General features: G+C 38.4%; 2 protein-coding genes across 8 annotated transcripts in view; both read left to right on the plus strand.

Annotated features, from left to right (window-relative positions):
• Eif2ak4 (eukaryotic translation initiation factor 2 alpha kinase 4) overlaps positions 1 to 25,218 on the plus strand; it is a 104,517-nt gene that overhangs the window by 14,643 nt on the left and 64,656 nt on the right. For 5 of the 7 annotated variants that reach the window (XM_027925721.2, XM_071608081.1, XM_071608083.1 and 2 more), the window contains exons 3-7: positions 305 to 407; positions 5,940 to 6,092; positions 10,999 to 11,079; positions 12,063 to 12,211; positions 22,019 to 22,134. In XM_027925721.2, coding sequence (XP_027781522.2) covers positions 305 to 407; positions 5,940 to 6,092; positions 10,999 to 11,079; positions 12,063 to 12,211; positions 22,019 to 22,134 — 602 coding nt within the window. Of the gene's footprint in view, positions 1 to 304; positions 408 to 5,939; positions 6,093 to 10,998; positions 11,080 to 12,062; positions 12,212 to 13,798; positions 15,524 to 22,018; positions 22,135 to 25,218 lie in introns of those variants that run through there. The other 2 variants (XM_071608086.1, XM_071608085.1) reach the window with 2 other exon arrangements.
• LOC114084706 (G patch domain-containing protein 4-like) lies at positions 16,784 to 19,487 on the plus strand. The gene is given in 4 exon segments (XM_027925722.2): positions 16,784 to 17,369; positions 17,580 to 17,853; positions 17,855 to 18,124; positions 18,126 to 19,487. Coding segments are annotated over 4 exon segments (1,305 nt in total). The 5' UTR covers positions 16,784 to 17,037; the 3' UTR covers positions 18,555 to 19,487.

The raw sequence follows: 25,218 nt of genomic DNA on the forward strand, positions 1-25,218 counted from the left end.
GTTGAGAGATAAGTCTGGGTCTCCTTAGGAAGTAGAGTACCTAACAGCCCAGATTGAAGACTTTGGCCCACCCACTTCTCTACCAGGTTCAGCTAGTCCTTACTAAGCACTGTGTCAACTGGAGTTGCTGAGATATGGTTGAAATCATTTTGAGATTAAGGAAAGTGTTGGTGGTTACAGGGAGAGATTCAAATACAAGGTCTGTGTAGAACCCTCAGGCCCTCAATTGTGCTGGGAACTAAGTGAATGAGAATGTGAACAGGCTGTTCTTTCTGATGTAACTCCTTTTTCCCCCCCTCTCCAGAGTTCCTGAAATAGAGTTAAAGAATGCCAAAGGTTTGTCAAATGAAAGTGTTAATTTGTTAAAATCCCGCCTAGAGGAACTGGCCAGAAAACATTGTGGGGAGGTAAGTCTTGTTAAGCTAGAATTATAAGAGACAGTAACAGTCCCCATGTGCTCACCAGCATTTGCCTTGACTTTGAAACTTTGCCATTGCACCTCAAATCCAATACTGACTAGAATGTTTTGTGTCATCCTGATATCCACACAGAGAGAGTTGTTTATTTGTATTTGTTTAATTTACAGTATTTATGAATTACAAGTTATAGAGTGAGTACAGATGGTACTATTGATGCTTAAGAGTTGTTCTGAAAACAGCTGATGCAAACTTAGGTATACTTTTTTGCATACTTTGGATCTAGTGTCATGAGCACATCTTGACTTGAACTTTTTTTTTTTTTTTTTTTTTTTTTTGAGAGAGAGAGAGAGAGAATTTTTAGTATTTATTTTTTAGTTTTCGGCGGACACAACATCTTTGTGTGTATGTGGTGCTGAGGATTGAACCCGGGCCGCACGCATGCCAGGCGAGCGCGCTACCGCTTGAGCCACATCCCCAGCCCCTTGACTTGAACTTTTCTGTTGTAAAATATAGAAAAGTGATTTCTGACCAAATTCTGCGACCTCTCCCTTTAGCATATCAGAAAAACTCGTTGTTTTTCTTCTCAATAACTAGTGACATACTCTACTCCTTCAGTGTCTGTTCTGGACCTGAACATTTACAATGAGCTCAGTACTAATTTTTTAATCCTTTGAACATCAGGGTCTAGTATGAGTTTTCCTTGATGGCAGAACTCTGAGGGCAAGACTAGATGACTCCTGGGGGAGAAGAGTATTGCTGTGTTTTCCTCAGACCAGGACAATTCCATTTTTTTCTGGTTTGTTTGTTTGTTTGGTACTTGGAATTGAACTAGGGTACTTTATAACTGAGCCACATCCCCAGCCCTTTTTATTTTTTATTTTGAGACTCACTAAGTTGCTTAAGGCCTTGCTAAATTGTGCAGATTGGCCTTGAACTTGTGATCCTCCTGTCTCAACCTCCTGAGTCGCTGGGATTATAGGTGTTTGCCCGCATGCCCAGCTCCAGCCAATTCCCTTTAAATATAATTCATCTTTTCCTGACTTGTGTGTAAAATCACTGTTTTTGCAAGATGTTTTGTCAGCTCTCTATCACTATAACAAATAACTCAGATAAATCAATTTATAAAGAGAAAAGGTTTGTTTTGGCTCATAGTTTTGGAGGTTTTAGTCCATGATTGATTGACCCTGTTGCTTTAAGGCTGTGGCCAGGGAGCATGTCATGGTAGACATGCATAGCAAAGCAAAACACTGCTTACCTCATGGTAAGTCAAAGAGAGGAAGTCAAAGAGAGGAAGAAGAAGGGGCTTGGATCCCACTATCTCCTTCCAGGGCACATACATGCCTGATAACCTGAAGACCTCCCTCTGATCCCCACCTCTTAAAGGTTCTGCCACTTCCCAATAAAGCCAAACAGGGACCAGGTCTTTAACACAAGGGTATGTGAGAGACAATCCAGATCCATACTGTACCATTTAAGACAGCTCATGCTTAATTATCACATCTTGTAAAAACTGGTAAGAGTTAAACGAGGACTAGTCCTAGGGCTCAGAGTCTGACAGGCCTATGTTAAAGATAACTATAGGTAACATTCACCCCTTAGAAAGTGACTAGACAGATTTTCACTTATATTCCATAATGTAGTGAGTCATAATGCAGTCTGTGAAGTACCTTTTGGATAATAATAAAATAAAAATTTATCCACTTAAGTTCTTAGTTTTCAAGAACTTCAGTGGTTGATGAGGTACAGAAAGTGATTACAGAACTCCCTGGATCAAAAACTAGGCCTTGGGAATTATTCCAAAGTTCTTTCAAGTGTAAGGTGCTCTAATGTATAATGGAAAAATAATATGATGGAATTATTTTGAAAGTTTAGCTACAGATAATCCTCAGATTTCTTGTTTTTCCGATTTGTAATTTTTTTTAAATGTGCCTAAAATTGCCTTAAAAATGCCCAAATTAATCTTTTAATGTTGAGATAATTATAGATATACTTCCAATTATAAGTAATACAGAAAGAGCCTATGTATTCTCTACCTGCTTTGCCCCAGTGGTAACATTTTGTGACACTCTAGTACAGTATCATACCCAGGATATTGACATTGATACAGTCTAAATGTAAAATTAGTCCATCTCCACAAGGATCTTTCATGTTGCCCCTTTGTACTTTCCTTTCATCCTTTCCTTCACTCCTGGCAACCACCGATCTGATTTTTATTTCTATACTTTTGACATTTTAAGAATGTTACATAGGGCTGAGATTGTGGATCAATGGTAGAGCACTTGCCTAGCATGTATGAGGCACTGGGTTCAATTTTCAGCACTGCATATACATAAATAAAATAAAGGTCCATTGACAACTAAAAATTATAAATAATAAAAAAAGAATGTTACATATAGTATGTAATCTTTTGAGATTGGCTTTTTTCTCCTGCATAATTCTCTGATGATCCATCTACATTGTTACATGTATCAGTAGTTGTTACTTCTTACTGCTTAATAGTATTCTGTGTAAGGATGTAACACTTTCTTTAGCCATTCACCAGATGAAAAAAAACTTTTTTTTTCCAGTTTTGAGCTACTGCAAATGAAGTTACTATAAATATTCATATATAGGTGCTACTTGACATATGATGGGGTTAATCCTAATAAACTTATTGTTAAGTTAAAAATGCATTTACTGGGCCAGGGCTGTGGCTCAGTGGTGGAGCGCTCGCCTAGCATGTGTAAGGCACTGGATTCTATCCTCGGCACCACATAAAAATAAAGATATTGTGTTCGCCTAAAACTAAAAAATAAATATTAAAAAAAATGCATTTACTATACCTAACCTACTGAACATCATAGTGTAGCAACACAGTATACTATAGAGTATCTGTAGTTTTCCCTTCTGCCCCATCATATAGCTGGCTGGGAGCTGCATGTGACCATCACTGCCCAACATTATAAGAGAGTATCATACCATATATAGCCCAGGAGAAAGAAGATCAAAATGCAGTGGAGCATTATTTAGCCTTGAAGATAAAGAAAATTCTGACATTTGCTATAACACAAAATGAAATAGCTGGTCACAAGACAAACACTGTATGATTTTACTTATATGATTCTTAGATTCATAGAGACAGAAAGTGGTTGCCAGGAATGGAGGGGAGGAAAAATTGGAGAGTTGTTTAATGGGTACAGAGTTTCAGTTTGGAAAGATGAGGAAGTTTTGAAAATCGTTGTTGAAGATGGTAACAACATTGTAAATGCACTTAACATTACTGAATGAATGTAGATTTAATGTTGAAGATGGTAAATATTATGTTGTGTATATTTTGCCACAATTTAAAAAAAATTAGTACTCATCTGAAACACCTCATATATTAAGATTTGAAAGGGTGCCAAGCATGGGAATGTATCCTGCAGATTGCTATTCTTGTTTGTCTAATGTTTGTTTCCACTAAATCTGAAGTACTGGGAAATCTAAAATGCACATAATTCTAAAGAAATTGTTTTTATTTTCAAGTAAAATAGAGTGTAATTAGGTATTAAAGTGTGGCTTAGAGATTCATTGTGGTATGGCACTTGCTGATAACTGGCTATTAAATAATGAGTCATTTAATTATTTGAATGGGAGGAATAGGCACTCCAAAACATGTGTTTTAGCACTTCCACTTGCCTCTGAATCATTTTTAATCTGTATAGCAGCTTTTTGTTCATCAGTCCTATAAAAGTAAATTTAAATGTAACTTAGGCTTTATTTTTTACAATGAGCAAAGTCAAATTCAATATTTTTTACTAATTCATGAAACAAATATTTATTACCTATCTAACATGAGCCAGGCACCATCTCAGCTCTGGTAAGACTACAGTGAGAAAATATTTGACCATGCTGTGAGGGCAGCAGACGGAAAGCAATCTAATGACAGTGTAGTAAATCAGGCTATACTAAGTGCTATGAAGAAAAGTTATGGTAAGGGGTCTGGAGCTGGATGGTGAGTAGATAGGTTTGCACAAGGAGCAGGCCTTCAGGAGAGAGAGGTCTCTGGGATCTGAGCAGAGGCCTGAGGCAAAAACCATGAATCATGTAGTATGGAGGGAGGGAGTTTGGAAAGTAGTTATTTTCTTCCTGTCCTATAAACTTTATCAGAGTTATTTGTACAGAAAATGCTAGTAAATTAAAAGAAAGACCCTCCACAGTGTGACTCCTACTCCTTTCTGGTTTGAAAATGGTTTCTCTTTAACATAATAGAAACTACCTGGTTTTTCCAGCTTTCCTTGGAAGAACTTTTCTTAGAAGAACTTATCTCTTAGATAAGTTTTTTTCAACTTTATAGCAATATATATCCAGTATATACCACAACTTCTGGTATAAATTTAAAAATGTATTAACTTTACCCGTCAGGAGCTATGGCTTGTTGGCATCTGCTCCATGAGAGAAAATACAGTACCAGACAAACCCATTTTATATTCTCATGTACAGTGACTTCTGCTATTATTGACCACCATGTTAGGTCCATTTAGAAGCTGTTTTTTTTTATTATTATTATATGTTTTAAGCATATATAGAACTAAGAAGTTTTTAAAATTCCTTTATCATAATTGAGAAAAAAAGAAATTTCAGTAATGTGTTTCTCATCTGCAGAAGTTTGAAACTCTTTGCTGTGGGTCTAGAGAAGCAAACAGTGTGAGTGAGGTCTCAGAGCCCCAGATTCTATCCATTTACCAACCTAGGTATGATTATGGCTTAGCCTCAGGTGGGAGCAAGAGGCTTCCTAAGAATGCCCAGAGGGGAAGGGCGGCTTGTTCTTCCTGGCTCTATCTGTGAATGCTTCCCTAAGTGGAGATGAAATACTTTTTTTAAGTATTGACCCTTTATAAGCGAGAAGATAGTGAAGGCTTATATTTGCCTCTGTATACCCAGTAGAATATTTTCAATATCTCATGGACAAATGAAAGTTCTGATGTTAGACATGTGTATTCTCCATGCAATTGTCATTATGTAAACAGGTTTACTAATTGGAAAGGTAGCTTTTGTTTTCATGTAGTTTTAAATATTTTATCAGATTTATTTGTATTGAAAAATATTTCATGGAACTTTTTATACAAAAAATGCCAGTAGGGGCTGGGCTTGTGGCTCAATAGTAGAGCGCTAGCCTAGCACATGCGAGGCACTAGGTTTAATTCTCAGCACCACATTAAATTAAAGAAAGAAAGAAAGAAAATAAAGGTATTGTGTCCAACTATAACTAAAAAAAAAAATAAAGAAAGTAAATGCCAGTAAGTTTCAATAGGCCTACAAAAGAGAAAAGGAGCTTTTTTATTTATCCAGGGGTGATTGTCTTGATTGTAACTCAATGCAGTGAGTCCTTTTGAAGTTTGTCTTGCTGTGATTGCATCAGACACTTAATTCAGAATGTGTGGTAGTGAACTGAATAGCCACATGTCTGATTGCCAGCTTGGTTTGCTGTTTGGTAGCCTCTCCTTTGGGTAGCCTCTCCATATTGGATCATTTGTGGATGCTTTTTGTTGACATGTTTAGGTGATGATATTTGAACTGGCTTACCACGTGCAGTCCTTTCTCAGTGAGCATAACAAGCCGCCTCCCAAGTCTTTCCATGAAGAAATGCTGGAAAGGAGGGCTCAGGAGGAGCAGCAGAGGCTGTTGGAGGCCAAGCGGAAAGAGGAGCAAGAGGTAAGACTCCCCTCTTGGGAGCACATGCCCTACCCTGGAGGCCACCAAGTTTTCTGGGTCATTAGTCTGTCTCTAACTAAAAATGGATCTATAAGTTTTGCTCACTGTTTGACTCAAAAAATGTGGAGGCCCTGAGAGTAACTGAGAAATATTGTGTGGGTCCCTGAGCTGCCTCACAGAAACCTTAGTTCAGATCTAAAAAAGAAAAGACAGAAAAAGGAGGCTGTTTAACCGGGTTTCTTCTTGTGGTCTTCTGAGCTTGCCAAGATGTACACAAACCCACTGAATTTTCCTTGTAAGAGACGGTCTCTCATGCCATGAGGAATCGCAAAATGAAATGAAACTGTTTTTTATGTTCATTAGCTATTTTTTTTTCTTAAATCTATTTCCATGAGGTTATTAATTCATTGCTTACTTTAAAAATTTCTTCAAGTCTAAGATAATATATGCCTCTAAATTTCCTTTTTGATTTTAACTCAATTTTCCTTATGCACATTATAAAAAGAGCCTGTTTGGTTTTTTCCCCAGATATTTTCCTAACACGTTTATTGAATAATCATTCTTTATTAAGTGAGTCATAATATTTCCTTGATAGTTTAACTGTTTATCTCTACTAGGTTCTGTTGCTAAATTATCTATTTTGTTCAATCCTTCTGTTTTTTCTTTCCTTGAGTCTTTACTCACCCTGAATTACTTTAGCTATAGAAAGCTAGAATATTTGACAAGCCTGCCTTTCCCCATTCTTTCATATTCTGTCTTATTTTTTTCTCAAACATTCTAACCTATTTATTTATTTAGCAGTACTAGAGATTGAACCTAGAGGTGCTCTGTCACTGAGCAATCCCTGGCCCTTTATATTTTGTGACAAGGTCTTGCTAAGTTGCTAATGCTGGCCTTGAACTTGCAATCCTCCTGCCTTAGCCTCCCAAGTCCTTTGGGATTACAGGCATGTGCTACCAAATGGTAAATGGCATTTCACCCATTTATCCTTACAGATGAACTGTAGAATTGCTTTTTCAAAGTCAAAACAACAATTAAACCCTCTGGGATTTTTTTTTAATATTTATTTTTTAGTTGTAGTTGGACACAATATTTTATGTAGTGCTGAGGATCGAACCCAGGGCCTCGCATGTGCTAGGCGAGCGCTCTACCGCTGAGCCACAATCCCAGCCCACCCTCTGGGATTTTGACTGAAATTATACTAAATTTATATATTTATTTAGGAAGAATTGACATCTTGACAATATTCAGACTTCCCATCTACATTTATTTTTATCTCTTCATGAAGTGTTCTTTTTTTTATCCCTGTAGATAGTACTACTACTTACAGTTGCTTCTGTTGATTCTTTTTTTTTAATTTTTTATTGTTGGTTGTTCAAAACATTACATAGTTCTTGATATATCATATTTCACACTTTGATTCAAGTGGGTTATGAGCTCCCATTTTTACCCCATATACAGATTGCAGAATCACATCAGTTACACATCCATTGATTTACATATTGCCATACTAGTGTCTGTTGTGTTCTGCTGCCTTTCCTATCCTCTACTATCCCCCCTCCCCTCCCCTCCCCTCCCCTCCCCTCTTCTCTCTCTGCCCCCTCTACTGTCATTCATTTGTCCCCCTTGTATTATTTTTCCCTTTCCCCTCACTTCCTCTTGTATTTACTTTTGTATAACCCTGAGGGTCTCCTTCCATTTCCATGCAATTTCCCTTCTCTCTCCCTTTCCCTCCCACCTCTGATCCCTGTTTAATGTTAATCTTCTTCTCATGCTCTTCGACCCTACTCTGTTCTTAGTTACTCTCCTTATATCAAAGAAGACATTTGGCATTTGTTTTTTAGGGATTGGCTAGCTACACTTAGCATAATCTGCTCTAATGCCATCCATTTCCCTGCAAATTCTATGATTTTGTCATTTTTTAATGCAGAGTAATACTCCATTGTGTATAAATGCCACATTTTTTTTATCCATTCGTCTATTGAAGGGCATCTAGGTTGGTTCCACAGTCTTGCTATTGTGAATTGTGCTGCTATGAACATCGATGTAGCAGTGTCCCTGTAGCATGCTCTTTTTAGGTCTTTAGGGAATAGACCGAGAAGGGGAATAGCTGGGTCAAATGGTGGCTCCATTCCCAGCTTTCCCAGGAATCTCCATACTGCTTTCCAAATTGGCTGCACCAATCTGCAGTCCCACCAGCAATGTACAAGTGTACCCTTTTCCCCACATCCTCTCCAGCACTTGTTGTTGTTTTACTTCATAATGGCTGCCAATCTTACTGGAGTGAGATGGTATCTTAGGGTGGTTTTGATTTGCATTTCTCTGACTGCTAGAGATGGTGAGCATTTTTTCATTTACTTGTTGATTGATTGTGTGTCCTCCTCTGAGAAGTGTCTGTTCAGGTCCTTGGCCCATTTGTTGATTGGGTTGTTTGTTATTTTATTGTCTAATTTTTTGAGTTCTTTGTATACTCTGGATATTAGGGCTCTATCTGAAGTGTGAGGAGTAAAGATTTGTTCCCAGGATGTAGGCTCCCTATTTACCTCTCTTATTGTTTCTTTTGCTGAGAAAAAACTTTTTAGTTTGAGTAAGTCCCATTTGTTGATTCTAGTTATTAACTTTTGTGCTATGGGTGTCCTATTGAGGAATTTGGAGCCCGACCCCACAGTATGTAGATCGTAGCCAACTTTTTCTTCTATCAGACAGCGTGTCTCTGATTTGATATCAAGCTCCTTGATCCATTTTGAATTAACTTTTGTGCATGGCGAGAGAAAGGGATTCAGTTTCATTTTGTTGCATATGGATTTCCAGTTTTCCCAGCACCATTTGTTGAAGATGCTATCCTTCCTCCATTGCATGCTTTTAGCCCCTTTATCAAATATAAGATAGTTGTAGTTTTGTGGATTGGTTTCTGTGTCCTCTATTCTGTACCATTGGTCCACCCGCCTGTTTTGGTACCAGTACCATGCTGTTTTTGTTACTATTGCTCTGTAGTATAGTTTGAAGTCTGGTATCGCTATACCGCCTGATTCACACTTCCTGCTTAGCATTGTTTTTGCTATTCTGGGTCGTTTATTTTTCCATATGAATTTCATGATTGCTTTCTCTATTTCTACAAGAAATGCCGTTGGGATTTTGATTGGCATTGCATTAAACCTATAGAGAACTTTTGGTAATATCGCCATTTTGATGATGTTAGTTCTGCCTATCCATGAACAGGGTATATTTTTCCATCTTCTAAGATCTTCTTCTATTTCTCTCTTTAGGGTTCTGTAGTTTTCATTGTATAAGTCTTTCACCTCTTTTGTTAGGTTGATTCCCAAGTATTTTATTTTTTTTTTTAAGATATTGTGAATGGAGTGGTTGTCCTCATTTCCATTTCAGAGGATTTGTCACTGATATACAGGAATGCCTTTGATTTATGCGTGTTGATTTTATATCCTGCCACTTTGCTGAATTCATTTATTAGCTCTAATAGTTTCTTTGTAGACCCTTTTGGGTCTGCTAGGTATAGAATCATGTCACCTGCAAATAGTGATAATTTAAGTTCTTCTTTTCCTATTTTTATGCCTTTAATTTCTTTCGTCTGTCTAATTGCTCTGGCCAGTGTTTCGAGAACTATGTTGAACAGAAGTGGTGATAGAGGGCATCCCTGTCTTGTTCCAGATTTTAGGGGGAATGCCTTCAATTTTTCTCCATTCAGAATGATGCTAGCCTGAGGCTTAGCATAGATTGCTTTTACAATATTGAGGTATGTTCCTGTTATCCCTAGTTTTTCTAGAGTTTTGAACATAAAGGGATGCTGTACTTTGTCGAATGCTTTTTCCGCATCTATCGAGATGATCATATGGTTCTTATTTTTAAGTCTATTGATGTGGTGAATAACATTTATTGATTTCCGTATATTGAACCAGCCTTGCATCCCAGGGATGAATCCTACTTGATCATGGTGCACAATTTTTTTGATATGTTTTTGTATCCGAGCTTCTGTTGATTCTTGTGTCTAGCTCTTTTTTTGTTTTTCTGCTTCACTCTGAACTTATGTAATCACTGCCTCTTTGTGGGTTCCTCTATTTTTTTTACTGATGATCTCCTATTAAATTGTGTAGCCTGGTCATCATTTAAAGTTTACAGTTCCATATTATTTGAGGATAGTGGATATTTAGCTAACAGTTTTGTTTTGGTATGCTGCTATAACTATCTATTAGTTCTTATTACTATTTTAGTTTATGGTGTCTTGGTACTTTTTTATATATTTTTTTAGTTGTTAATGGACCTTTATTTTTATGTGGTGCTGAGAATCAAACCCAGTGCCTCACACATGCTAGGCAAGTGCTCTACCACTGAGCTACACCCCTAGCCCTGTCTTGGTACTTTTGATACTTATACTCTGGAATTTTAGGGAATTAACAAAAAAGAATGGATATCAAAATATCACTTTTTATACCAAAAGACTTATGAAAAATGCAGGTACAGGTCTATGGCCAGTGGGTGTGGTGCCTGGTATTGAGGACAGCTCAACCCACCTCTGGCAAGCCAGCCCCAGACCCTAGGGCAGAGACAGCCACAGTTCTTGTACCTTACAGATAGGCAGATATAAGAGGTGGGGAGATGGGAGAATTCAGCAGCGTTGCCATAGTGAAAGTCCCTCCATATGAAGAGGTAAAGAATGGAAAATAATACTCTCCTCACACAGTCTTAAAACCTCAGCTAGGAAGCTAATTGCTTAAGAACTCAGACAAAACTGATGGACCTGCATTTTGTACTAAAGTTCTCTATATTCAGGTCTCTTAGAAGAAAAGGGCTTAAGTATATTGAAATTCAAGTCAGAATTCTATAGTTTTAGAATTGACACATAGTATGTATTTTAGAGTTTGGTGTCTGATGGTGCTTTTATTTATTTCAGAAGCGTGAAATCCTTCATGAGATTCAGAGAAGGAAAGAAGAGATAAAAGAAGAGAAAAAAAGGAAGGAAATGGCTAAGCAGGTACTCTATCAGTTCTGCTACACTAAGATAATCTACATTTTGCTAAACATAAAAAGGTTTTATTTCCATTGATGTTATTTTTTTCCTTTCATATTTCTATCAGTAGTAAAGCTTAGAAAAAAAAATCCCCAAAGTTAAATGTATTGTATATTTTAGATTCTCCAAATAGGTGGCAGAATTTTAAGTTATGTCATCTGTAAGTGATTTAAGCTTTTAGGGTTACACTAATTTATAAAATGAGTCAAGGAAGAGGAGATTGAAGCTTTGTTAATTAACCCGGACTGGAATTCTTAATACCTAGAAAATATTTGTTCATACTGAAGAATGAATGGAAACAATATGCATGTTTTAGAGATTTCATTCAATGGTGGAAAAGAATGATGTGACAAAACAGGTTTAAAAGTCAGTGGTAAAAAAGGATAAAGTGCTTTTTCTTTATTTTCCCTGATTCCAGCTCAGTCCCAAAGAACAAGGTATACATGTTTACAGAAGTCCAGAGAAAATTTTGCTCATTCTCTCAAACAGAATTAATAATGCCTTTCTGTTTCATGTAATTATTCCCACAAACAGATGTACTGCCTATGTGAAAGTAGAAAGCTGAGCACAAGTTAAGATGTTTGTTTTCCACCAACTCTCTCATCCTGTGTCTGATCTGTCTTCCTGTCAGCCACTCTGCATTCTCTTTGAATCCCCTCTTCTTCTGTTCATCTCCTTTTGTCCCTCTGCCTAATTTTTTATGTTTATTCTAAAATTGTAAACATTTTCATTTATAAAATTCTCTTGAAACTATAACCTGGGCTTCAGATCTTGACTCAGTACATATTTGGGCATTAAACTTTTAAAAGTTGAGTTCAGCTTTATTACACTTGTAAGCACTCAGCTTAAATAAAATTTGCATTCTATACTGAATTGCTAATACCATACCATGCTTGTTTTACACATATGACTTACATCTAAAATAGGTTATGCTTTTCTTTTTCTAGGAACGTTTGGAAATTGCTAGTTTGTCAAACCAAGACCATACCTCTAAGAAAGACCCCGGAGGACACAGAACAGCTGCCTTGCTACATGGAGGCTCTCCTGATTTTGTAGGAAATGGTAAACACCGTACAAACTCTTCAGGAAGATCTAGGTAAGTCCCTGGGATTCTAATCTGGGAGGATGAAAGCTGTAGGATCAAAACAACTTGTGGTAAACTTTGATAAAATTTCCAGATAGGACTCTTAAGCCTATAAATCTTTTGTTTGTTTGTTTGTTGTTGTTGTTGTTGTTTTTAAAAAAAAAAAAAAAAGAAAAAGAAATTTTATTGCTTTGCTAGCAAAGGAGACACACCGGGGACTCCTGTCCCAGAGGCTATGGTTCTGCCCTTCAGCAGGAACAGGGGCCTTTTAAAGATGTGATTCAAAGGCTGTATTCTGCATGTTCTCTGTTGAAGTTATAATTCATTTGTTAATTTGGGAGATAATCATTTCTGAGATCTTCTGGTACCATCCCCAGAGTCTGGATTACTTAGTTTCTATAGGGGGTGTGTGTACAAGGACAGATAAATCTGCCTAAAATGGGGAAGAAAGGCAGTCCTGTTTCCCTTAAGATTAGAGAGAGGGAGAGATTAGGGAGGAGCAGGGAGAGAGGGAGAGAAAGCCTATATAAATATATTAGTTAACTGGACAAAACCAAATTTTCATTTAATACTTTCCAAGTGTATTGAATGAAACCAGTTTCATAGCTCAAACCCCCTTAGAACAGCCTGTAACACTTCACAATTCTGCCTTCGGTACTGTTCAATTTGACTTTTAATTGTCTATTATATAATAAATGATTTAAATCTTTCCTTCGATCTGTAATATCATCCTCTCAAATTGTATGCTTTCTGTATATGTTTCAGTGTGTAACTCCTTAGGTGCAACCACAAATTTGGGGAGTGCTCCAAAATGGGCACAGATGTAGAACACCAGTTAAATGAGAAGGGAGCCCCTCTCTGCCACTACTGAAGTGGGCTTCTGTGTTGCTCCCTGTTACCAGAATTCACATGAAAAACACTGCTTCTTCTTTCTCATTCTTTTCCACTAAGCTGTGGAGTCTTCCCTGTTTTCCCTTGAGAGTAGAAAGGAATTTTAGTGCAGAAACCATATAATTTGAGAGGATGAGCACATCATTAAATAGTATGGGTACTGCAGCTCTTAAACTATCTCTTGTGAGTCTCCAAGCAACACTTAAAGCCAACTCTTTGCTTCTATCAAAAGAAACATTTTAGGTACCAAACTAAAGATTTATATAAAATTTCAGGTTATAGTTTGTTTATTAGAAGGAGACATTTTAGTTCTTTCCCTAATGTCCTTTTTTAAAACCAACTTAGAAACAATTTTGATAATGTTTAACTACCTACTATTAGGGTGAATTAGAGATATTTTTTAAATTTTTTTTAAGTTGTAGATGGACACAATATTTTTATTTTTTTTTTATTTTTATGTAGTGCTGGGGATTGAACCCAGGGCCTCACGGATATGAGCAAGCACTCTGCCACTGAGCTACAACCCCAGACCTAGAGATGTTTTGAATACTGTTTCTGGTGACAATCTTTTTGAGGAATACTTTCTTACCAATTAGATTATAACTCCTTACCAAATTAGATTATTTTTGCAACTGGGTTCTAATAGTGAATAAAAAATTGTCAGAGAATTTCACTGGGAAATATTTAGCAAATTCTTATTGTGTTAGAGATAGCAGAATTAAATCAATGTTATAAATATGTCTTTTTAGATATGGAAAAAACAACTTTTTTATGTTTTATCACGTTTTTATTTGTGGCTGACTATGATCAGTAGATCCAAGGTTAGACTTGCATTTGAGATCAGTGATAGCAAGTGTATTCAGAAAAAGGCAGGAAATTGTCTCTCCTCTTGCCATGGATAGAACAACTTTTTATGTAACGCCTTTAGAGTGACAGGTATGTATCTTGGATGGAACGACATTCCATGAGTATCTAAGAACAAAACTGACAATAAATAGTTGTCATCTATTTCATCTGTTTGGCAAGTTTGTTGCATGTACCTACATGGACTCTGCATTGGTAGTTGTGTTAGCTACTGACTGAAAAGATCAAATCCTTCTTAAGTGTAGTTTAAATGCTTCTTTGGTTAAAAAATAAAAAGTCATTGATGTGCCAAATTACTTCATGGTACACTTGTGATTCTTTTTCTTGCCTGCTGTTCATTGGTCCTCATCATTTAGAAAGTCAAAGAAATAGGCAAAATGTTCCACTTTGTCTTTTTGTGAATAAATACACATGGTAGACTTAATAGAGATGTCTTTGTCATCTGAATTGTTAGCAGCAATATTTGAACTGACTGTGACTAAAAGCAGTAAAATCTAGAATCATGTTTCACTGATTCATTCAATAAATGCTTATTGAGCACTTACTATGTGCCAGGCGTTCTTCTGAGTACTGGGATTTGGTAAACGAGATCAAGGACTGTCTTTGTGGAGCTTATATTCTCATTGAAAACTGTCCATAAGCAGAAAAGAAATGTCAGATAAGGATTAGTGCTACACAGAGAAATAAAATAGGCCTGTGTTGAATAAAAGCTGGATGACCATTTTAGAATGTTTGAAGGAAAACATACAAAGTTTGGATCTAGAGTGGGGGGTTCTGGTTCTAAAAAGTGAGAGGGAGCCAGCCAGACCAAGATCAGAAGGAGAACAGCTCAGCACAGAGAACAGTTGGTTTGACTAATCCAAGGCTGGCATGGGCCTGCAGTGCTCAAAGCTCATTAAGCAGGACAGTAAGGCTAGAATTAGTAGGCATGGAGAGAATAGTTCAGGAAGGATCAGGCAGGCAGTCACAGAGGGCTTTGTTGACCAGGGTGGGTCAACAAAGATAAATGAGCAGCTTTGAAGGGTGTTACTCAGGACTAAATACGATACCTTCTGATTTACATTGTTGTTGTGGTTTGGATGTAAGGTGTTTCCAAAAGCTCATGTGTGAAACGATGAGATGCAAGAAGGTTTAGAGGAGAAATCACTGGGTTGTGAGAGTCTTAACCCAATCAGTGAATCAATCACCTGATGGGATTAACTGTGTGGTAACCAAAGGCAGGTAGTGTGTGTCTAGAGGAGGTGGGCATTGGGGGCGTGCCTTTGGGGCATATATTTTGTATGTGGCAAGTGGATTCTCTCTCTCTGCTTCCTGGTCATCAAGTGATCATCAAGTGCCATTTTCTTCTGCCATGATGTTCTGCCTCACTTTGAGCCCTGAGGAATGGAGCTGGCTATCTGTGAACTGGGACCTCTGAAACTGTGAGCTCCCAAATAAACTGTTCCTCCTCTAAAATTGTTCTGGTCAGATTTTTTTAGTCACAGCAGTGTAAAAGCTGACTAAAACAATTGTGGACTCGTCTTCCTGGCCACAAGCGGAGAATGGACATTGGGGAAACCACAGTAAAAAGTGAGTGGTTTTAGCATCTAGTTCCCCATCACTCTCCCCTCCCTTGCCTCACAGCATCACTCCTTGAGCACACCAAGCACCTTCTCATCTCAGGGCCTCTGCCTGTCACTCTGCCTAGGACGCTTTTCCTATGTCATTTTGCATGGCTGCTGCTTCTAATTCAGTTCTTTCCTGAAGTATGACCTCCTCAGAGACACCTCCCCTGAGCTGCCCTCTACTCTACTTCTCTGCTTAGTACCTATTATCTGATTCTCTATTTAATTTTTTTCGTTTTCTGTTTTTTGTTTGTTTGTTTGGGATTAACTGTGTGGTAACCAAAGGCAGGTAAAGTTTGGCTAGAGGAGGTGATGGTGGTTGTTGTTTGGTTGGTTTTGGTTTTGTAACGCTGGGGGTGGAACCCAGGGCCTTGTACATGTTAAGCAAGCTCTCTACCACTGATTCACACACCCAACCCCTGTTTTTCTGCATAGCACTTAGCACTAGATGAAATTCTCACTCATTTGTTTTCTTTTTGTAATGGAGAATGAAAAGTTCATGAGAGCAAAGATACATGGGTGTCTTCCTCAATGCCTGGTAGATACATAGTAGTTGTTCAATAAATGACCTGATGTAGGAAAGGAGGGCACAAGAGAAAAACAATAGAAAGAAACGAGAGATTGTGATTTTTGTGCCTTTAGTGTCTGCAGCCTCTTTACCCCAAGCAAGTCTGCTTTTCTTTATCTGTGGGGTATATCAAGAATTAGTTTTGCCAGGAATGGTGGCAAATACCTGCAATCCCAGGAACTCAGGAGGCTGAGGTAGGAGGATCACAAGTTCGAGGACAGTCTCAGAAATTTATCAAGACCCAGTCAATTTTGAGACCTTGTCTCAAAATAAAAAGGGCTGGTGATGTAGCTCAGTGGTAAAGCACCCCTGGTTCAATCCCCAATACCAAAAGAAATTAGTTGTTAAACACAAAATTTCTACTTCTTAAAGCAAGAGAAAGAGAGAAAAGAAAAACATGCATGAAAAAACATGGTGGCAAGGACTTAAAGGCCTGATCATTGGGGAACTGGCTCTTTGACCCAGCTCTTCACTGCTGAATTTTTGTTTTTGTTAAAGAACTTTATTTTCTGTGTCCTTCAAGTCATGAAGGATTGAGGATTTACGTTTAAAAAAAAAAATTAAGGTAAAATTCAAATGATATAATATTAACCATTTTGAAGTGGATAGTTCAGTGTTGTTGTCTTTTGTAAAGTATAGACCTAGTTCTCCTCAGTCCTTGCCCACATTTCTACCATCAAACAAAATCAGGTTATCTCCTAGTTTGTTTGCCCTGTTCTAAAGCCAAGTATGGTAACTGCTAGTAAATCATCTGTTCTGAGAAGAAATAACTAAGGGTATATAAGACATGGGATTTCAGAAGATGGCGGCGCCCGAGTCAGGCGTGGCGCATGTTTCCGCAGAGAGCACCTCTCAAGGAGGGATGATGTCATTTCTCCTCCTCTGGTGAAAGGCGAGCCTCTTTGCCCACCATGAGCATCACCCCAGAGGTCAAGAGTCATGGGATGAAGTTTGCTGAGGAGCAGCTGCTAAAGCATGGATGGACTCAAGGCAAAGGACTAGGCCGGAAGGAGAATGGCATCACCCAGGCCATCAAGGTGACTCTGAAGCAAGATACTCATGGGATGGGACATGATCCTGCCAAGGAGTTCACACACCACTGGTGGAATGAGCTTTTCAACAAGATTGCAGCCAACTTGGTAGTAGAAACTGGGCAGGACGGAGTGCAGATAAGACGCCTTTCCAAGAAGACCACTCATAATCATCCCAAGCCGAACATGCTGTATCACAAGTTCGTGAAGCTATGAACCCGAGGTTGCTTGCTTCCAGCAGCTGCAGTCCACCTTTTGCCAGGTTGAAGTATGCAGGCCCCCACACCTGTGACTCTGCAAGGAGCAAGTTGGGGGCTGGCAAATTCCTGCCTAGGCTATGAATTCCTGGGAGGCTTCCAAAAGGAAGAGGGGTGGTAGTGGGTTTGAGTGGGCCATATCCACGCACTTCATCCCTCCTAGACGGCCATGCTGACTTCGGGTGGAGAGAAGCCAGACAGAAACTTGGAGAGTGGCAGTAATGACGACAGCCAGGGGCCCAGGCCCCCAAAGATCCTGACTGATGAGATGCTGCTCCAGGCCTGCGAGGGGCGAACAGCACACAAGGCTGCACGTCTTGGGATCACAATGAAGGCCAAGCTTGCTCGGCTAGAGGCCCAGGAGCAGGCCTTCCTGGCTCATCTTAAAGGCCATGTCTCTGAGGCCTCGCAGCCACAGTCTGAAAGCCAGCCCCCCAACCCCCCCAAAAAAGAAAAGGAAACAGAAAGAGCCTAGAGCAACTGAGCACAGTGTGGATGAGGAGCACCCAGAACACACTGAGCACAGCACCAGGAAAAGCAAAAAGAAGAAAAGACGACATCAAGAGGAGGAGGTCTCAGATGAGAGAGGGGGAACAGCCGTAGAGAGTGGAGAGGACGAGGCTGCGGGGCCCGGTGGGCTCGAGGAACCCTGGAGCAGAAAGCAAACCCGTCAGTCTCTTAAGAAAAAGAAGAAGAAGAAGAGACCGCACCCGTGAAGGGGAGGAAGGGGAGGAAGAGACGGGGATGTTGGGTGGAGAAGGAAGAGGGAAGGATCCTGCAAGTGGTGTTGGGAGAAAGGAGGTGATGAGCAGAGCGCACAGGGACCCCTGCCGCAGAGACAAGAAAAGGCAGCCTGAGGAGGACTTGAGCGTAGCTGATGGGGACAGAGAGGAGACTGCTCTAGAGGGTGCAGCCAGGGAAGCAGGAAGCTCGCCCTGCGGTAACAGAAGCAACAAGAAGAGACAGCAGTGCAGGAAAGAGGAGGAGGTCTCGGATGTAAGCTGCGAATGTGACAATGGCAGGACTGAGGAAATAGAGAACAGAGGTAAGAAGAGGAGGCGGCAGCAACTCAGGGAGGAGAGAAGGAGAATCAGCACTGACCAGAGCACCAAAAAGAAGAAACAGAAGAAGAGAGACTGACGGTCTCTCAAGCTGGAGTCAGTTCCTTTTCAGTTGAAGCCTCAGGGACCATGGTCAGCGTCCTACATGAGGAACCCCTCCCGAAGAGGCAACTGAGCTCAAGGATAGCAGTCTCCTGCTGGAGACAAGTGCCACGTCTTAGTCAAGGGAGTGGACGTGGTCTCTCCTGCTCTCCCTGCAGCCTCCAACCCAGAGACTTGAACTCGAGTGCCCCCAGGAGCCAGGCAGCTAAGGAACAAGGTAGACTGGGGGCTGTGGGAACAGGAATATAGACAGGCGCATCCCTACCAAAATATGCCAAAATGTAGACTGACAGGAAAGGTCTTGGTTTTTAAATATCATGAAAGCTAAGAAAAACATAAATTTGGGGTTATGGGCTATATTCAGCTCATAGGTTGCTTGTTTCTGACACTATACCAATTGACTATAAATAAATATGAATTTGAGCTCCCAGCCTACAAAAAAAAAAAAAAGACATGGGATTTTCTCCACTCGCCCCCCCTCAAAAGTTTGGGAAACCACTAACATAAGGAATGTAGATGGAGGTGAGGGGATCCTTTGTACATCTCTCCAAACCCATGTTCCTCCATTGCTTACTGTTTCTCAATTTGATTCCCAGCAGACACAGACTGATTCACCTCAAACAATATCAAGAATTCTTTTTTTTTTTTCTACAAAGATCCTGAATAGCTAGAGTTTTTTCTAGCATCTTGGTGAGTTTGGCAGGAAGTTTAGACTGCTGCAGTCCCAATTTCAGAGTTGATTCTCCTTCCCATCCCAACCTCTTATATTGTTAGCTTTCTATTACTGGAACAAAATTCCTAAGATGATCAACTTATAAGGAGGCAAAGTTTAATTTGGCTCACTTTTGGAGATTTCAGTCTCCATTGCTTTGGGGCCAATGGCAAGGCAATGCATCATGGCAGGAAGTGTGTGGTGGAGCAGCTCATGGCTGGGTCATAAAAGGAAAAGGAAGGGGCCATGTCCCCACTGTCCCCTTCAGTGACCTGAAGACCTCCTACTGGGCCCTACGTTAAAGGTTCTACCATCTCCCAAAAGCACCTAACTAGGGACCAAGCCACAGGGACCTGTGGGGGACCTCTCAGATCCAGACTGTAGCACCTCCACACTCTGATTGTGTGGGTAGACCAGTCTCTTGGATAGCAGCCAGATTCTGAAGGATTGGCACTCGATGATTTGCAGCTTTTCTTTCTGTCAATTGTCTGCTTTTTTCCTTTTCAGTTTTTTTAGGGTGTTGTTGTTGTTATCAAGGTCCTAGATATTTAATTTAGTCTTCTAAAATTTAATTATGTTAACTTCTCTATCCTTTATAAGACATGTTTAGTATTATTTGGCAATTTTGTTTTAAACACTCTTTCCTTAGTACATTGGGTACTGCTGGTTGACAAAGCTGACAACATGAGTGATATTTCTAGTAATATTGCAAATCCCATGGACATTCCATATCCAGAATAGACCACTGACGAGGACATCAGTGTCCTCGCTTCTAAACACCATTTGTTTGCAGTAGAGCTGTGATTCTGATGGCATTGAGAAGACATTTTACTTGTGGATGAGTCTCAGTAGACAGTAGAAGCATCCAATATATACAGAGCTTTTTGGATGAAAACCTTCTTTTCATACTCTAGATGTATTTTTTAACCTCCAGAATTATTTCTGTTGTCTGTCTCATGTAGCATATGCCACATTTGTCATTTTGTTGACACTTTCACTTTTTAAATTTTCTCCACTTTTCCCTTAATTCTAATTTTTTTTTTTTTTTGTAACACTCCTAACACTGTGTTTGTGAGAATCAGTCATAATAGGGTGGTTAATATTCTAAAACACCTTAAAATCAAGTATTTGCACACTGTCAACTAAAGGGCATTGAGATGGCCTAGACTAAAATGGATCTTGTCACCATCTGTTGAAGGGGACAGAGCCGATGTTGAAGGGCTTCTGGATAATTTGTGTAGTTTAGCATATCATTTTGAATCTTTGCGTTTATTCTTTTTTCCATAAATGTCAGTGTACTCCCTGTTTACGCAAATAATTTCAAAAGCCGAAATTTAAACAGAATTACAATGTGTTCTTATTCCCTGGTATTTAGAATATTTGGTATAAAAGACTTGTGTCATAATACATAATCTTATCACTAATGTAGGGGTAGGCTGGGTGCCTTTTCCCCCACATCCTTGCCAACACTTACTGTTGTTTGTATTCTTGATAACTGCTGTTCAACTCAAAGTGGATCAAGGACCTAGGAATTAGACCAGAGACCCTGTGCCTAATAGAGGAAAAAGTAGGCCCAAATTTTCATGTAGGAATAGGCCCCAATTTCCTTAACAAGACTCCTGAAGCATAAGAAATAAAGTCAAGAGTTGATAAATGGGATGGATTCAAACTAAAAAGCTTCTTCTCAGCAAAAGAAACAATCAATGAGGTGAAGAGAGAGCCTACATTTTAGGAGCAAATTTTTGTCATAACCACATCAGGTGGAGCACTAGTCTCAAGATCTATAAAGAACTCAAAAAACTTAACACCAAAACACAAAACAACTCAATCAATAAATGGGCTAAAGAGTTAAACAGACTCTTCTTTGAAGAAGATATACAACGGATCAACAAATACATGAAAAAATGTTCAACATCTCTAGTAATTAGAGAAATGCAAATCAAAACTACTGTAAGATTTTATCAAAGCATTTCTTATGTAACTTGTGACTATCAAGAGGTTTCTCCCTTACTTCTTCAGTGCAACCCTCTCCCTCAATTTTTTTGTTTTTTTTTTTTTTTTTGGTGGTTGTTGTTTTTATAATGTAGCTTCTCAACTATTGTTCCTCATCTAGTGGGGGAAAAGTAGGAAAATAAAGAAATAAAAAATAAAGTTAAAAAAAAAAAGCAGAGGTTGGATTTTGAGTATTTTGGAGAAGTTATAGAAGGAAATAACAAGGAGTATCTACCAAACACAAATGAGAGAATGAATAAGCATTCAATGGTTGGGACCCAGTAGGAACCTGGAATATGTGAGGGCTCTAAAACCCCCTGTTTTGGAGCTATCTCCAGATATATATGTGCATGGGAATGAAGAGATGTGGGACTAATCTTAATCACTAGAAATATTCTGCATCTGTACTACTTGATATTGTAGCCACTAGCCACATGTTGTGATTGAGTACTTAAATGCAGTGACTACACTTGAACTGAATTTTTATTTAATTTAAATTTAAATAGCCACATATTGGTCAGCACAAACTGAGAACAGGGGCTTTACAGAGTCCATGAGGAGAAGGCAGTGGTGGGAAGTAGGGGAGTTGAACAGCTTTCTCATTAGCCCCTTCAGCTCCATTCCCAAAATACAGATGTTGGAGTGTGAATGGGCTAAGCAGAAGAACACAGGAACAGGAATGTCCTGTGCTAATCCTAATTTAAAGAAAAAAATCATTGTCCAAATTTATTTTTAAGGCGAGAACGTCAGTATTCTTTATGTAGTAGTGAAGATTCTCCTGGCTCTTGTGAAATCCTATACTTCTGCGTGGGTAGTCCTGATCAGCTCATGGTGCACAAAGGGAAATGTATTGGTGAGTAAACTAGCTAAGTTAATTTAAATTATTGTTATGACAAAAGCTGATTGTGAGGAAACAGGGTGGACTAGATACCATGTTGTCTACACCAGCATAGTCCAAAGAAGGCTGTCAAGCAGGCTGTTGGTCATTCTAGCTCCCATTCCTTGTGACTGGAATGAGAAGTTGTTCAGGTTTCCCCTAACATAAAACGGAAGTAAAACTGTGCTGTTGGAAATACTGTTAGCATAAGTAAAATTCTAAATTGGTCATAAAAGTAACTTAAATTTGTCATCAAATTATCTAAGCTTTTTGAAACAAAAAAGGTTTAAATATTATCAATCAGATTTTAAGTCATGTGCTTCTAATACTAATAAAATGTGTAACAAAATGGTTCTAATGCCTCTGATGTTTAATGACCAAATCTCATTTTCTTAAGTTGGTATCCATTGATTTGGCATTTTCTTGCGTGGAATGTTGTACCTGGCCAGGAAAATTACTTTATTTTTTATGTCTTATTTACCAGTTTTGTCTATGGATAGCTTTTTGGAGTAAAGCTGGCTCTGCAATTCAGAATTTGAATTGCTTATATTAAAATCAAGTTTTGGGGATCTACTTCCTAAATGTAACTTATCTTTTCTTAGCCATATTGATGTAACTACTAATTGGTGTAAGATTTGCTTGATAATTTGACAGTTGACTTTGATTTTTCATCCCATGAATACTCTTGCCAGAGTTAAAAGATAGCCATATTATCTAGATGGAATTTGCTTTCCTTCAGAGTCTTTATGCCATTTCTCTTTAAGGAGATACAAATAAGCAAAAGAATTGCCAGGGCATAGGCAACAGGTAGACAAAGAACCAAACATCTGAGTAGTCTAAGAACTGGAAATTTAACCTTCACTGACTGAAAGCAGCCTGGACAGTATAGGGCTCTGCATACACAAGGCTACAATACTCACAGAAACTGTTTGGGCAAATTAAGACCATGGTAGAGATAGTTGGCTTGAGAACCAAGACTGTCTTTAATTCAGAGACTTTCAGATTCATAAACTGACAACACAAGCTCCCTAACTTTAATAACCTGGGGAAATCAGGAAGGCAAATTAACTTGGTCTCTTATTCTCACTGGTATTCATTAGACAAATTCACCTTAGTTAATCCCTTCATTGGGAAGCATATTTACAACGGAAGAATTTTTTTATTAAATCATCAAGTAGTGAATAATTTATTTTGTTTTCTCACAATGAGTCTAGTTTTTAAAACATGCCTAAATTTCCTACAAAGTGTTTTTATAAAAGCTAAACTAATTCAATTTTAATGTTCAATGATATGTTTTTATTTTAAAAAAAACCAACTAATTAGTATTTGTTTTTCAATGTAAAGTTGTTAGAACTAGAAAAAAAAGGAACTTACTTACATATGTGGATGAAGCACTGTGGAACTGTCTATATATAAACGACCATTACCAAAATATAACAGAGTTTTAATCAGAGTTCTTTTGATAACATTTTCCTTTAGCTTCAGAGCAGTGTGTTCTTCTGTTCCTTTTATCATTTCCATCATGGAAAAAGAGACAAGAGGGTGGCAATAATAAAATTGTAATTTTTTTTTCAAAACCTAGCAATTATGAAGTGCCTTCCTAGTCCGAATTGGAGAAATGAATATTACAGGACAGTGAACTATATAACACACAAATTTAATTAGGCTTGCTGTAGATCACATCAGCCTCCATCTCATAAACATTTAACGTTTCGTCTCCAGTAAACTATATAGTCCCACATTTCTCAGGTTGCTTCCTTTGGCTGACAAATTTTCAAACATCAGAGTTTTTCTCTTAAGCTAAGACTTTCAGGAGTTACTAATACAATAGATCATTTTAATTGAAATCTCTAATTATTAGCATTTCTCTGAAGTAAGAATTACTTCTGAAGTTAAGAAATTTAGGTGAGGCAGTATAGCCATATTTCTCCAAACTACTTTTGCTAAGACTACTTTATTTTATACATACAAGTTACTTCACTTTTCATTTTTCAAGTAGAAAACATAATAATCAGTATTCTTAAATTTTTTTCTTCATTATGAAGAAAAATCAAAGTAGTATTTATATGCTAAAAGAAAAAGAATACTACATATCAGTGGTTCTCAACTGGGGACAGTTATTAGCTGAGGGGACATCTGATGATATCTGCAGTTTCTTTTGTTGTTGTTTGTTTGTTTTGTTGTTGTAGTGCTGGGGATGAAAATCAAGCCCTCACCCATGAGGGAGCAATTGTTCTATGGTTGATCTGTGTCCCAAGTCTTGCAGATATTTTTGATGGTTAAGTCTGGGAGCAGAGGTGTGTGCTGTGGATGAAGGCTAGGCACAAGACAGCATCCTACAACAAAAGATTGTCTGGTGAAGAATCAGTAATGCCAAGGGTGCTATATATGCTATGATTTGGTAAATAGGAAATAAAACAAAATAGTCAGGCCCCATGGCATGAACCTGTAATCCTAGCTATTTGAGAGACTGAGGTAGGATGATAACAAGTTTAAGATCAGCCTCAGCAACATGGTAAGACACTGTTGAAAAATAAATAAATAAAAATAAAGCAAAAGAATGTTTTTCATTTTCTCCAGTATTTTGATACTTTTCTGTTCCAGTCCTTAGTGAAAATGAAGAGTTTCATAAGAAAACTTCTGGTGTTACAAAAATTTAGTTCTCACAGATATAAGTGGAAACCATATGCCTATTACTAAATAAATATGTCTCCCTTTCTAGCTTTAAACTTCCTTCCCTCTAAAACATTGGCCAGTTTTTATTTACAGGGTATGTTCAAAGTTTGTTTTTAGAAAGTCATTGGCGTATTCATATTTTCAAATTTACTAAAAGCTAGTTCTACTGTAGTGTACATTAATCTCTGCACTGTTGGAATAATCATTCCCTTCCTCCCAACGCCCCCCCCACCACCACCACCACCAAGCATTCTACCACTGAGCTAATCCCCAGCCTACTGACGAAATAATCTTTTTTTTTTTTTTTTGGTATGAAGGATTGAACCCAAGGATGTTAATCAAGGTCTCGCTAAGTTGTTTAGGGCCTTGCTAAGTTACTGAGGC

The sequence above is a fragment of the Marmota flaviventris genome, chromosome 2 (genome assembly GCF_047511675.1).
Source record: "Marmota flaviventris isolate mMarFla1 chromosome 2, mMarFla1.hap1, whole genome shotgun sequence".
Taxonomy (NCBI): Eukaryota; Metazoa; Chordata; class Mammalia; order Rodentia; family Sciuridae; genus Marmota; species Marmota flaviventris.